At 35.0% G+C, this 15,595-nt stretch overlaps 1 protein-coding gene across 1 annotated transcript; it reads right to left on the bottom strand.

Moving 5' to 3' along the window:
- Positions 1 to 658: 658 nt before the first annotated feature.
- LOC108732747 (multidrug resistance protein 1) lies at positions 659 to 14,957 on the bottom strand. The gene is made up of 21 exons (XM_018463698.1): positions 14,830 to 14,957; positions 12,701 to 12,801; positions 11,062 to 11,128; positions 10,337 to 10,624; positions 10,102 to 10,202; positions 9,374 to 9,545; positions 8,993 to 9,295; positions 8,486 to 8,710; positions 8,298 to 8,423; positions 7,867 to 8,241; positions 7,613 to 7,802; positions 7,474 to 7,553; positions 7,197 to 7,367; positions 6,974 to 7,078; positions 6,740 to 6,901; positions 5,286 to 5,489; positions 4,766 to 5,007; positions 2,660 to 2,819; positions 1,924 to 2,322; positions 1,681 to 1,827; positions 659 to 1,278 (listed from the first exon to the last, which is right to left on the bottom strand). Exons 2-21 carry the CDS (start codon positions 12,793 to 12,795, stop codon positions 1,078 to 1,080), a joined length of 3,813 nt encoding a protein of 1,270 aa, XP_018319200.1. The 5' UTR covers positions 12,796 to 12,801; positions 14,830 to 14,957; the 3' UTR covers positions 659 to 1,077.
- Positions 14,958 to 15,595: the final 638 nt, after the last annotated feature.

The following is a 15,595-nucleotide window of genomic DNA, read 5'->3' as shown; positions in this document are numbered from 1 at the left end:
ATTATGTATTACACTTACCATTGTTTAAATACAAAACTGCCAACTGAAACGCTTGAATGTTCAACATTTTCAACCATTATATTTGCCGAATATTAAATATTTGAACATAACAGAATGACAACTAACACAAATCACACTTAATCGCACGCGTTGTTTTATTCGCGGATTGAACCGTTTGAGAATTACTGTAATACTGGAAAATGTAAATGGCACCGATTCGGTCCGTGCGGCCTCGGTAAATATCGTATGGCACGAACATAAAGAATGACAAATACCTGCGTACAATAATAAATCATCACTGTAGCTGATAACGTACATCTGTGGTGGGGGAGACCTCCTCTTTCGACCCCCCACCCCCACCCCCTTCGGGGGCGGCCATCATCTAGACCTTTACCCAGGAATTACATACTTCTTTGTCGCAATTTTTGGTACGTAAAACCAAAAGTCTCGGGTTCGATTCTCGACGAGAGTGCGACAATAGCAACAATTTTTCCTCATTAACCTAGGATAATTTACATATAATGCATAACAATTGAAAATGAATTTTCACAGTAATACTACTGAAGATATTTGTACGAATTTTCCCGCATGTAGCTCTTTGATGATACCGTTATAAAAAACTTAAATATGGTATGAATACTTCACAATATAAAATAAATCACTATTTTTTCTGTTTTATTACTGCATTCACTTACGTCCTACATTATATTATACACAATAGCTTGATTATTTGATTAATACAATCTCAATAAATAATAATTTTATCTAAATTTCGTAAGATACTACTCATATATAAAAGCTACATAGTAAACACAATAACTAGATTAATTATTTCAACTGTAACATACACATATGGTCAACTACTTCTTAGTGTACGATAGGTCAATTATTTTCAAATTTTAACTTAACATTATAAATTTATGCAGGTACATAATATTTAAATAAATTTCACTTTTACGATTAGATATTTTCCTACTATTGGAAAAAAAATTATTACTAGGTAGCTCTTACGTACCGTTCTGTCAATTTAAATTTAATATCTTCTTTTTTCGTATTTACAATGGCCAATAAATTTTTTCAACTTCCTCCAACTTGCATTGTGTACAATTTTTCATAAAGTCCCCGCATTTTCATAAGTTGCGAATGTGAACCTTGCTCGACAACGACGCCATTATTGATAACGCAAATTAAATCGGCATCTTTTATTGTTGTAAGCCTGTGCGCTATACTTATACACGTTCGGCCTTCCCTTGCATCGTCCAATGCCTTTTGAACAATCTGGAAACAAAAGGTAAAAGGGATAGATTTTTGCCATTATCCTTCAGAACATTTAGAACAGATTTGATTTGAACTGGGTTTGGTTTCAGGGACGTTGACAGTTACCGTCACATGTTCTAACTTCCGCCCCATGCTGCGCGCTCAGCTTCCGTTGCATGTTGCGCGCGCAACTTTCAGGCGTGGCTAAATTTTACTGTTAACTTCAAAAATCGTATCTAAACGACATTTTTATTATTAACAAATTAAATGCCATTTGGTGGTCTCAAACAGCCGAAAGAATTCGTGAAGAAGTTTATATTTTTGATTAAAAAAAAAGTATTAGCAAAAGTCCTTAGACCTACCTACTCCACAGTAGTATTTGGCTACTATTTTATTTTGTTTAATAATTTGATAGGCACTCACCTTTTCGCTTTCGTTATCTAAAGCCGAAGTGGCTTCGTCTAATAATAAAACTTTCGGATTACGAATTAATGCTCTAGCGATGGCTACACGTTGTTTTTGACCTCCCGACAACTGGGTACCCTTTTCACCCAATCTAGTGTCGTAACCCTAAAAAGCGACAAAAAAAATATAAAATTAAGGTAAACTCCACAATTTCACTCGAGAAATTACTATTCTTGGTATGTTTATTGGTTACGCACTTACCAGTGGTAATGAGGCAATGAAGCTATGAATATTAGCCTTTTTAGCTGCTTCAATGATTTCGTCAGTTGTAACTATCCTGTCATTGTCTCCATAGGCAATATTTTCACCAATCGTCCTGTCGAATAAATTCGGTTCTTGTGACACAATACCAAGTTGCGACCTTAACGTCCTAAGTTGCATTGTTCTAATGTCTGTACCATCAACGTTAACGGTTCCATTCGCTGGGTCGTAGAATCTTTCCAGCAGTTGAATAATTGTGGACTTTCCGCATCCACTGGGACCTACCAGAGCCACTGTTTTACCATTCATAATTGACAAGTCCAATCCTTTTAAGACCTTAATGTCTGGCCTCGTGGGATAACGGAATTCTATTTTGGAATAATTAATATTTCCTGTGTCCTGTAATAAATAAGGAATCCTTAATAAAAAAAGCAAGTGAGACACTCCTTATGGATTTTGGAACGTTCAGGTTTCCTGTTTCATACCAAAAAAAAAAAACGGAAGTCCATCCTGTTTATACAAAACAGGAGACATGCAACCACCTTCCCCCTTTCTCTTAGATAAACATCTTTGTATTTTTATTTAAAATAAATTATACGTTTTAACCAATCGTTAATGAGACGTCAAAATATATATAATATATATATAGGATATTTCAAACTCTCATCTCTTTTCTTAAAGTTATTTGAACATTCCTTTCTTTCTTTAAAGAATTGATAGTGTTTTAGTGACTTACCCAAGTATCTGCTGAAGCATTTTGGGCATCTCTTACAGCTGGTTGTCTATTCAGAAGCTCAAATATTTGTGCAGCTGCTTTAAAACCTTTTTGGAAATTTGGTGTAAACGCCAAGGCATTTGCTATTGAAACTGTCCCCATTATTAAGGCCTGGGATACTCTAAAGTAAAAAGTTTGTTTATTTTCTAATGTGAAGACTACATGAAGTTTTTTGCTAGATTTCTGTATTTTTTTAAGGAAATACAGAATAAGTATTATCACAACTTTTGCTAATGTAGTTCACTCGTTAATACATATAATAATTTTTCAAGACAACGACACAGAAAAACTCTACTCCAAGTGATTTACCTACTGCCGAAGCGTACGTTAAATATTTAATTATATATTATCAGCGATGAACAAAGTAGTTATTTAATTGTTATCGAAAGATTAATGCGTCTAGCAGCGTAATAGTAAGCTATTGATATCTATACTTTATAAGTCGTTCCGCAACCGTCATTGTTTACATTTTCCATCGATGCAACTTACTACTTATTTCGAAAACACCCTGTATAAATTTGATGCTTTATAAAGTGTAAAGATCCAGATTATTAGAAACACTATGTATCTTCTTCAAAGACGTAATAACATATCCTTTGATTATATTTATAATCAAAACAGATAATATCATTTTGAAAGGGCCAAGATGTGAGATTTGAGGAGTTTTTGCACGAAATATTGTACTAAACGGATATATGTAGTTATCGCCTGATTACATTGTTAATCACGATTGTTTAATCAACTAATAATTTGATTAACGATGCGGTAAAAGGCGATTACACTTGTCGGTTAATTGCATTCCATAAATAATGGGTAACGACAAGGAAGGATCTTATCGTGTTTTTCTCAACCTTGAAGTCTTTTTATAAAATTACGTTAAAGTTTAAACTGTAGGCTTTGTTTACTAGCACGGAAAATATTGGCAAAACAGTATTGTATGAAAATAAATAAATGTAAAACAAAAATACTGGTATTCAAGAGAAGAAAAAGTAGAGATAAAGCGAATGTAAAGATAGGAGAGGAAAACAAGAAGAAGTAGCTTATTTTAGGTATCTAGTAAGTCAGATCAGTCAGGACGGAAGATTTAGTAAGCATAGTAACGCAGGAGATAGTGCAGGGTCAAGTTGCCTTCAATAAAAAGAAGTCATTTCTATGCTTGTGAACGATTAATTTAGAAACTCGAAAAAGATTGTTAAAGGTGTATGTTTGGAGCGCGGCGCTGTAAGGGTGCGAAACATGGACGGTGGACGCGGCGGAAAATAAAAAGTTGGAAACGTTCGAAATGTGGTGTAGCAGGCGAATGATGAGAATACCGTGGATAGAGAAGGTTAGAAATGAAGAGGTATTAGAAAGAATAGAAGAACAGACGACTCTATAGAAGTCAATAAAAAATAGGCGAAATAAGTTGGTAGGACACCTTCTCAGGCATGAAGGTCTAGTCAGAGATATATTAGAGGCTGAAACGGGAGTCAGGAGGGGTAGAGTTAGACCTACATTAATTATTGTTCGTACATAGTTAAGGATGTGGGATGTTCCAGTTTTAGTGAAATGCGAAGATTAGCTCAGGATAGGAAAGAGTGGAGGTACGTGTCCAACCAGTCTTAGGACTGACAAACTTATAATGATGATGATGGAAATTATTAATGTTGAAAAGAAAACCAAAAGTATTTAGAACAAATAAAATAGCTCAAAACCCCAACGCCAAAACACGACACTGTAGTTGTCCAAAGCACTTTTCGGTAACAAGGTTACCTTCTTCAGGGACTGAAAGTTTACTGAAGTGAAAAAGTGGTTCGGACAATTATAGTGTCGTGTTTTGGAGTTGGGGTTTTGAGCTATTTTGTTTGTTCTACAATAACCGCCAAAGTTTTACCAATCTTCATGTTTCCTAAAGTATTTGATGATTAATCTTATTTCTTACTGCACATTGTAACAGAAGTTTGCAAGCATTGTTCTCTTAGTGGAAAAAAAGACAATTAACTTTTAGAGCTACTAGTTCATGGTAAAAAATTTGGTAGTAACCAACCACATAATTGAGGGTACAACTACGTAATTAGAAGTACTTACTTGAGAACTGTTTCGTACTGCAGTCCTTCATTGTATACCAAAGTACCTCCATAATACATACAACATGCGAATGCAAAGAACATTATACTTCTAGCTAATGCCATTACTAAGGCTCTTATGTGAATATTTCTCAAAGATTTCTTGTGATATGGTAACAGTTCGGACACATAGAGTTGGTAAAATAATTTTTCTGCACTTAGCGAGGCAACTGTTCTTATATTACTTACTGCTTCTACTGCAATCTACAATAAGAAGTACACAATACAATAGGTATACGATTACTTGCTGTTCCCTTGTTAGAAAATAATATTTTAGCTTCTTGATGGTCAGATTAATTTTATTTTTGTTGCTTATACATTGAAAAACAAAGGTAGGTATATTTAGTATTTAATTTAGGCAAAACTTTTGAAGAATTCAGCATATAATAATCTATTTTAGATAAAAAAGACAAGAGATCTATTTATTGACTGTTTTATATCGTTGAATTTCAAATAAAACCTCAAGCCATATAGAAACTTACCTTTGCTGCAGCTTCTTTTGAGCTACCTTCTTCTAGGTTTTCAACATGATTCATGCGGGCATGGAAAAACATCGCTAGTAGGATAATAGGGCTAAAAGTAAGAGCGACTAATCCTAATTTCCATTGGTAGTACATTGACAACCCAATAGCTAACCCAATTGTTGCAATAGATTGCAAAATCGTTCCAATTCTCTGACCAGTCGCCTAAAGAAACATTCCTTGTCAAAATTTATTTTAATTATATATATATAATATTGTCTAAAACTATGGTAATATCAGAAGAATTTCGAAAAATATAATGAAGTATCAGAAAAGTCGTAAAGGAATATCGGGGACGGACTAGTTTGACACCTATTTTGTGTATATCTCTGATAATATCAGAAGAAGGTCAAAAAATATAATGAAGTATCAGGAATATTAAAATGGAATATCGGGGCTGGATTAGTTTCATATTTTGTCTATATCTTTATTAATATCAGAAGAACATCGAAGAATATAATGAAGTATCAGGAATATCATAATGGAAAATCGGGGCTGGATTAGTTTCATATGTTGTCTATATCTTGGTAATATAAGAAGGTCAACGAAATGAAGTATCATGAATTTCATAAGGGAATATCGGGTCTAGATTGGTTTGATATTTTGTCTATATCTGGTAATATCAGAAGAAGGTCAAAGGAAATAGTGAAGTATCACGAATAACATAAAGGAATATCGGGGCTGTATTAGTTTCATATTTTGTCTATATCTTTAGTAATATCAGAAGAACGTAGAAGAATATAAAGAAGTATCAGGAATATCATAAAGGAATATCGGGGCTATATTAGTTTCATATGTTGTCTATATCTTTGGTAATATAAGAAGGTCAACGAAATGAAGTATCATGAATTTCATAAGGAAATATCGGGGCTAGATTGGTTTGATATTTTGTCTATATCTGGTAATATCAGAAGAAGGTCAAAGGAAATAGCGAAGTATCACGAATAACATAAAGGAATATCGGGGCTGTATTAGTTTCATATGTTGTCTATATCTTTGGTAATATAAGAAGGTCAACGAAATGAAGTATCAGGAATACCATATTGGACTATATGGGTTCGCTAAGTTTGAAATTTTGTCTATATCTCTGGTTATATCAGAAGGTCGAAGAATATAATGAAGTATCATGAATTTCATAAAGAAATATCGGGGCTGTATTAGTTTAAATCTGTTTTGCCGTAACAAGGCTAAAGTAAGACGGAACTGTTTTTGACTGATCGGATGAAGTATAACTTAGATCAAATCAAATAAGTAATACGTGAAGATCCCAATTGGTAAAATTCTTTATTATGAGTTTCCTCATTTCATTCCTATCCGGACCTTTTTTATTTGGGCTAGTCGAGAAGATGATCACGAAATTCAACAAAATGACATATTATCGGTATTATCCTACACTGTTTGGAATAGTTACTTACCCCTTGAACACTGGATGCTTCACTTGAAAGACGAGCACACAAATTTCCAACCCCATTCTTCTTATCGTCAAACCAACCAATTTCTTGCCGCATCATTGCCCCAAACAGTTCTTTTCTCAATCTCTCTACTAATTTTTCTCCTGCAATGCTGAACATCGAAATCTGAAACATTAACAATAAGCTGTTAGGTATATTAAATAGTTTATAATAAATTGATTCTTTATCAAACATTACCTGTAAGAATGTGCTCACTCCCGTCACTATACCAGTTACTACGAAGTAAAGGCTGTACGTATTCGTTTGTGAACGAACGTAATCCTCATCAGTGTTGGACAGAACCTAAAGCAAATAAAATTAAATGACAAAAATGATTTGATATTTCTTTTCTATATTGCATGTATTTCATAGATAAATCATTAGTGCTTTGAAAACGTAAAAATTTCCCCACTTTACTCACCCCAAGGATATCACCGAACAATATGGCGAAAATAGGCATAGCAAATCCTACAAATGTCGATGCCAAACAGCCGATAACGATCTGCCACCATTCTGGTGCATTAAATTGTATTATAGACCACAACGATGAAGTACTTGGCTTCATTTCGAATTCGTTATCGTCGTAGATAATCTAGACAGAAAGAAGAAAAAATGTGTAATCTGTTATCAAAATTGTAAAAATCTTGAACCAAGTCAATGAAAACATAGTTATAACAACGGAAGCTACCACTACTTACTTTATCATCATCTTCATCTGGTTCTGACGACATCACGGAACTTTGCTGCCTGAAAGCAACTCCGTTCCGCTTCGATGATTCTAAAATTTATAGGCACCATTATATCTACAGTTTTCAAATCAAAAATTCTGACACTTACGTAGATCTTCAAGTTCAGGACCTGACACTTGGGTCATAACAAGATTGTAATAATGCCCCTTTTTCTCCATTAGCTCTGAATGGTTCCCTTCTTCCACGACTACTCCATTGGAGAAAACAAAAATTTTATTTGCATTCCTTATCGTAGATAAACGGTGAGCGACTACGATCGTTGTACAGGATTTGCTAGCCTACAAAACAGAGCAAAACGTAACGATTAATATTCGAATTATTTTGATGAAATTTGAAACGCACAGCATCCAAAGCAGCTTGCACTTTTGCTTCGCTGTTAGTGTCCAAGGCCGATGTGGCTTCATCAAGTAGGAGTACGGAAGGCTCTCTTACTAAAGCTCGCGCTATAGCAATACGCTGTTTCTGGCCACCGGATAATTGAGCTCCCCTTTCACCAACAAGAGTGTCGTAACCTTGGGGTAGTTTTTTGATAAAGCCATGTGCGTTTGCCTTTCTTGCAGCCCTTTCAATGTCCTCTTGGGTGGCAGATTTATTTCCATATTTTATGTTTTCACCAATCGTTGTACCAAAAAGAACCGGTTCTTGACCGACAACTCCAAAGTTGTTTCGAAGCGAAGTTAAGTTTATGTTCTTCAAGTTTTCTCCGTCTAGCAATATCTAGAACATGTTTTTGATTAATGGGTTACAGTCTGTCTTACTGTGACTGTATCTACCTCTCCTTCTGACGGATCGTAAAATCTTTGGATCATTTGTATACATGTGGATTTACCACATCCTGAGCTTCCAACAAATGCGACAGTTTGACCGGGTTCAACTTCCAAATTGACTCCTTGTAGGATCTATAAGGAAGAAATGAAAATTAAAACTATGGAATGTTAGTGATGCATGAAATTGCACTTACTTTCACGTTTGATCTTGAAGGATAATTGAATTTGACGTTTTTGAATGTAATTTTTCCCTTTACATGATTCAGTTCTTTACCTCTGGATTTTGATTGGTTAATAACCGGCTCGTTATCTATGACGTAAAACAGTTTTGCTGCAGACCCTCTGGATATGCCAAAAGCTTCGATATAAGGAGATGCCATTCCAAAGTTCATACTTCCTTGCATCACACTGAAGAATACCTAAACAATAACAATACCTATTTTCTTGTGGCATTTTCATTATATCTTCTATACTTCCCGTTATGGGTACTTGGGCAAAAATAAAAAACATTAGGAATTTAGGATGTGGGTTGTTCTAGTTTTAGGGAAATGCGAAGATTAGCTCAAGAAAGAGTGGAGGTGCGTGTCCAACCAGTCTTAGGACTGACGATCTTATGATGATGATGAGGATTTGGACAAAAATATTTAACTTTTGTCATGATTTTATGTGATTTCTTCAAGTAGATGCAAGCAATGACTTACTGTAACCATAGTGGCAACATCATAAGTTCCATTTCCGCTTAGTACGAGTCGGACACCATACCAGAAGGCAAGAGCGTAGCTGGCATAGATGAAAAACCATAACAAGCCAAAACCCATTCCGGATAATGTTGACCTTCGAATGTTATTCTTTCGTGCAAATATTAGTTGTTCTTCGTACCTTGCAAGTTCTTTTTTTTGTCCTCCGAATGCAATAACTGTTCGAATGGTGCTCAAAACTTCTTCGGCTATCGCTCCTGCCATTGCATAAGCATCCAGTTCTTTTTTAGCGACCTTTGATGTCACCTGAAACATAATCTCTTTCAGAATTTATCCTTAAACAAATTATCTAGTATCTATAATCTCATAGAATGTTATACTTACAACAGCAATTATTCCAATGCACACCATAGTAACGGGTAAGGATGTAAGGCAGATAAGGGCCAATTCCCATCCCTTAACAAGGGCTAAAATTACACACCCTAAGAATGTGAACATCATATGTGTAAAGTGTGCTACCTTTTCTCCTATACCATCTTCAAATTTATTCAAATCTCTGAAATAAAGAGAAAGCATTTGTACCATTTGACTCTAAACAGAAATTTTGTTACCGAAGTTTAAATGTCAAAGGAACAAAAAGTTACTAAATTGAAAACACGTTACAACTACAGATTATACTTAATTTGGAGAGATAGATGAAGTTAAATGGAGATCTGGAGTCTTAGAGAATAAATGAGAATTAAACAAATGAATATGAAATATTATTCTGAAAATTCATTTTTTAATTTTTACCCACTACACACTACCTCAAATTAATGAAGGAAAATTGTTGCTGTTGTCACACCCCCGCCGGGAATCGAACCCGCGACCTTTGGCTTTACGCACCAATGCTCTGACGAGAGATGATCCCGGGTTCGATTCCCGGCGGGGGTGTGACAACAGCAACAATTTTTCCCTCATTAATTTGAGGTGGTGTGTAGTGGGTAAAAATTCAGAAATGAATTTGCAGAATAATATTTCATATTAAACTAACTCGCTTCTAAAAGATGTTTAAATTGCATGTATGTTTAAACAAGTGAAGCTCTAATTGGTTATAATCAAAATTTGCTTACTCAGACATGCGGCTGGCGATGTCGCCTGTTTGATTAACGTCATACCATCCGATATCCTGATTCAGGACTTTTTCGAAAAACAAAGTTCGAATTTTGTAGCCCTAGAAAATAAATGAGTTGAGTAGAATGGAAAACAGTGTACCTAATTGAGAAAGCTATCAGAAAAATGTAGACTTTGAAAGTGAAGCAAAAGGAAGTCTATTCTTGCGATTTCAGTACTGTTTTTTGCACCTACCTGTCTGAGTGCACTGTAATTGAACAAAGCAATTGACAAGTAACTGGATACAAACATGACTGCACCAACTATAGTATTGTATATGGCAAAATTAATAACATTATCTAAGAATTGGTCAAAAACCGCCTGAGATGCGTTTCCTTGGTTTATAGCGTATCCAAATGTTGCCATATCTCCGGCTAAATTTCCAAAAAGTAGCATATTGAGAGGCTGACATACACCACTACCCATGCAACCCAAAACTCCAATAATAAGGACGATTTTGTCCAAACCGGTAGAGAACCTGTACTGTTAAATTGAAAGAAGTGTTAAATTAAAGGCTTTTTATTCTTGGTATACCAAAGACAATAAATTAACAAATTTAATGATTTGCTGTGAATATTGGAACTTCCAGACTAGTTTCAAATAGTGACATGTTTGTGTTTCATATAGGGACGTAAGGACAAATTATTATTTTATTTAAAAAAAAAATTGGCATGTCATTAAAAGATTGTTTTGCAACTTTCTGATAACACGGTGAATAACAGCTCAGTGGAAGGCTCAACGTTTAGATACGATCAGACCAGTAATAATCAGACAGCTTTATGGATTGGTTCTGATAAAAAGAATCAAGATAATCCGTTTTTATGGGTATATTTTTTTACTGTACGTATATCAAAATACGTTAGGTTATTTTTGGTTTCATGTTTATCACTCCCAAAACCAGTAATTGAATTGATACTTACCAATTGTGAGAAAGAAACTGGTGGTACATCGTCTTGTTTAACTCCTGTATCCACGAAATCACTGAAACTAAATAAAATATTGCCCATATAAGTTAAAAACACGTCATTTACGTAAAAAGTTATTCCTTTCTTATGAATTCAAAGAGACTTTACTGTAAAACTCCTTGAATAAGTTGACATATGAGTGTCGACATTATCAAACAAGACGCCCCCAATATAAACTAAAGGAGATTCGCCCTTGCTTACGTTCAAGTGTTTCGCCCGTTTTTAGTATGCTCATTATCAAGAGAAGCAGTCTCGCGATAAACTAAGAGAGACCCTTGTTTAAGGACATGTGCTTTGCCCATTTTGAGTTGAGGCATTATCAATCTAGAAAATCTCGCAATATAAATAGAAAAATTGATTTTTAAAAACGGATACGCGATTTGTTTAATTAGAGCGTGAGGTTATTAAGCGAGACAGCGACTCATTCTCGCAATAAGCTAAAAAAAAGATTGAACCTTATTCATAACTGGTAATATTTGAAAAACGAATACGTGTTTTGGCCACTTTGGGCCCATTATTATTAATTAGTAAAGCAGTCTCGCAATAAACTAAGAGATAATCGTCCTTGCTTACGGACACTTGTATTGTCCATTATAAGTAGGGGCCTTATCAAACCAGGTAGTCTCGCATTATAAATAGACTCACGCCTAATTTTCTAGTAATTTTTACAAATGGATACACGTTTCGCATACCTAGTGTCTGACCGTCATTAAGCGAGACGCTGACGCAGTTTCGCAATAAACTAACAGAGACTTGCCCTTGCTTACGGACACGTTTCGCTCACATTAAGTGTGTCCAATTTCAAGCGAACCAGTCTCGCAATAAACTAAGAGATACTCGTTCTTGCTTACGGGCCTTATCAAGTCAGGCAGTCTCGCATTATAAATAGAGACTCACGCCTAATTTTTGTAGTTATTTTTAAAAATGGATACACTTTTCGCATACTTAGTGTGTGACCGTTATAAAGCGCGACGCCGACGCAGTCTCGCCATAATCTAACTGAGACTCGCCCTTGCTTACAGACACGTTTCGCCCACATTAAATGTGTCCATTATCAAGCGAACCAGTCTCGCAATATACTAAAAGATACTCGTTCTTGCTTACGGACACTTGTACTGTCCATTATGAGTAGGGGCCTTATCAAGCCAGGCAGTCTCGCATTATAAATAGAGACTCACGCCTAATTTTCTAGTAATTTTTAAAAATGGATACACTTTTCGCATACTTATTGTGTGAGCGCTATTAAGCGAGACGTCGACGCAGTCTCGCAACAAACTAACAGAACTTCTCCCTTGCTTACGGACACGTGTTTCGTCCACTATCCATTATCAAGCCAAGTAGTCTCGCAATATAAATAAAGATAGGGTCACCCCTAACTATCACTAGTGAGTTTTTAAAAACGGATACGTGTTTCGCACACTCAGAATGTGAGTGTTATCAAGCGAGACGGTCTCGCAAACAACTAAGAGAGAATCACACTTGATTACTTGTTGAATTTATTGTATAACGGATACGTGTTGAGTGGGTCCTTTTTTTGGTTTATTTTTTTTTTTTTGGTAATGTCTCTTTAAGGAATAATGTTCTCAATACTTACGCCTCTAACAAGCTGTTCTTTTTATAGGTTGTCTGTTCGATTCCGTCATTTCCGTTCTTTTCGTTTTCTTTAATGATTTCCAATTTTTTCTTCATTGTTTTCTGAAACATTTGACGTAAACTATTGATAAAAAGCCATTTTAGAAAAAACGCTTTTTAATGCATTTTTTTATATATTATCGTTATTATTATTACTGTACATCGTTTACGATACTTATCTATTAGAAAAATATCAGTAAGTATGTATCAATTCACTTTTTAAAATACAAAAATACTTGTACAGCTGTCTCACTGCGTAGGTATGGTTTTTTTTATGTTATAGATAAAGGAATCAACAACAAAAGCGATAAGAGATAAATCTATGTTTTAGAAACACATATTGGAAGGTGTACAATCAGATATGTATTAAACTGTACAGTTTTTGTCAATCAGTATTCATGCATTGTCATAGTCATTACTCACTGAATTGTTTCTAGATAAATGACTATGTTTTTTCCTGTAGTCCATAGATAAAACTTATACATGAAACTGGAAAAACATACTGAATTAAAGTAATATGTAAATAATGTATAATTACAAAGGATTGATTGGAATTATTAGGATAAATATCAAACAGGACAAATCTAAATTGATCTAATAAAATAAAATAGAGAAGAGACAGTGGGCCGACATCTTTATCAAGAAGAATGGTTTTTAAACTATTACGTAACGATATTTCAGAATTCCTACTTTCAAAATAGAATTATAGATATATGAAAAGGTAATTTCAAGGGGACTACAAATACACGAAGAGGAGGCTGACAGCTAATCTTCAATACGACTGAGTCGATACCGATGAGACTTAACTTGCATGAAGAAGAGGTTGTCGGGAATGATCTACGCTACTTATGCCTGTTGTCCGTTTGTCTGTTTGCATAGGCTATTTTCCGAAATGACAGAGCCAATTTAAAATAAAAAGAGAAAACTGACAGGAGTAATCAAGGCTACTTTCTGTTAGCCTGTGTGTCCGTTTGTAAGAGCTAATCTTCGATACTACTGAGTCAATATTGATGAGATTTAGGAAGAGTAATCAAAGCTATTCTTGGTAGGTTTGTACGAGCTAATCTTCGATACTACTGAGTCAATATCGATGAGATTTAGGAAGAGTAATCAAGGCTATTCTTGGTCGGTTTGTACGAGCTAATCTTCGATACTACTGAGTCAATATCGATGAGATTTAGGAAGAGTAATCAAGGCTATTCTTGGTCGGTTTGTACGAGCTAATCTTCGATACTACTGAGTCAATATCGATGAGATTTAGGAAGAGTAATCAAGGCTATTCTTGGTCGGTTTGTACGAGCTAATCTTCGATACTACTGAGTCAATATCGATGAGATTTAGGAAGAGTAATCAAGGCTATTCTTGGTCGGTTTGTACGAGCTAATCTTCGATACTACTGAGTCAATATCGATGAGATTTAGGAAGAGTAATCAAGGCTATTCTTGGTCGGTTTGTACGTCCGCTTGTACGAGCTAATCTTCAAAACAATTGAGCTGATTTAGATGAGCCATAACGTACACGAAGAGGAAGTTATAAAGGTTACCTTTCCCTGTTGTCCGTTAATCTGTTTGTATGGGCTAATCTTCAAAATGGCCGAACTGATTTCGATGGGACTCAAAATACACGAAGAGGAAGTTAATAATAGGGGTAATCGAGGTCACCTTTTATCTGTCTGTGCTTATCTTCGAAATAACTGGGCTGATTTAGATGATGCACCAATAGATGGTTGATGGGAGTAATCTAGGCTACCTATGTCTGTTGTCCGTTTGTTTGTATGGGCTAATCTTCGAAATGGTCGAACTGATTTTTCTATAGCAGTCATTACTAAAGCTGATCGATCATTTTTATCTGAACCAGTTTTTGAATAGTCATGGTCAATCTTCTGTATCTTAAACTAAATGACTCCAAAAATCTGTGTTGAATTTTCTCAGACTGCTAAGTAGAAACTAGCGACCGCATAAATAAAGCTGCCATATGGGATATTCGATTTAACGTCAATTAAAGGTATTTAAATTCGCGAATTCGATTGATGTGCGCAAAATGAAGGGTTGCTACTTTGATTTCTAAATTAAATTTAAAAAATGTACTTACAGCGTTATTTCAAAGGATTACAAATTATTTATAGATCCAGTTAGAAAACTATCACAGCAGGGAAAACGATCATCTACACGTCCTGACGAATTACGATCTCGCCAGCAACTACTACATCGTGCGTTTCAGAAAAATTATCATATATGAAATGATAATACAAGATAATCGTATTAACAGTGATAACGTGATAATATTGACTCGGATAGCTGCACACAATCTTTGACAATCATCTAGTATTTCTTTTAAAGGTGGCTTTTAATAAAAAAAATAAAAATTTCGGGTAACAGCAGACATGACAGTAGTGATAAAAAGATCATAATCATCATCTTCTTATTCTTCTTCAGTCCGAAGACTGTTTGGATACCCTGAGCCAATCTTCGCAATTCCCTAAAACCAGAACATACCACGTCCAAAATTATTTGTGAACAGTAAACTAATCTTAGCCTAACTCTGCCCCACTTCCAATATATCTCTAACTAACCCATATCGTCTCTTTCTTCATTATCGACTCCTCAGGTCTTCATTTTTAGCTTTTGCTATCCAGAGTATTTTCATCATCCGCATATATTTCCACATCTCAAACATTCAAATCGATTTCTTTTTATTAAATGCGTCTCGACCCAACGCTATCCTTTGCTTTATATTTCTATCGGTCCTTTTATCCTGAGTTATCTGATTTCCTAGACATTGACACTCAGCGACACCTTCTAATTTCTCGTCTCTTTTTTTTTATATTAGCTCATTACGTAACTATCGATTAATTTTA

The sequence above is a fragment of the Agrilus planipennis genome, unplaced genomic scaffold (assembly GCF_000699045.2).
Source record: "Agrilus planipennis isolate EAB-ADULT unplaced genomic scaffold, Apla_2.0 scaffold61, whole genome shotgun sequence".
NCBI classification, from domain to species: domain Eukaryota; kingdom Metazoa; phylum Arthropoda; class Insecta; order Coleoptera; family Buprestidae; genus Agrilus; species Agrilus planipennis.
Note: the sequence above shows the minus strand (reverse complement) of the source record. Positions and strands in the feature narration are given on the sequence as shown.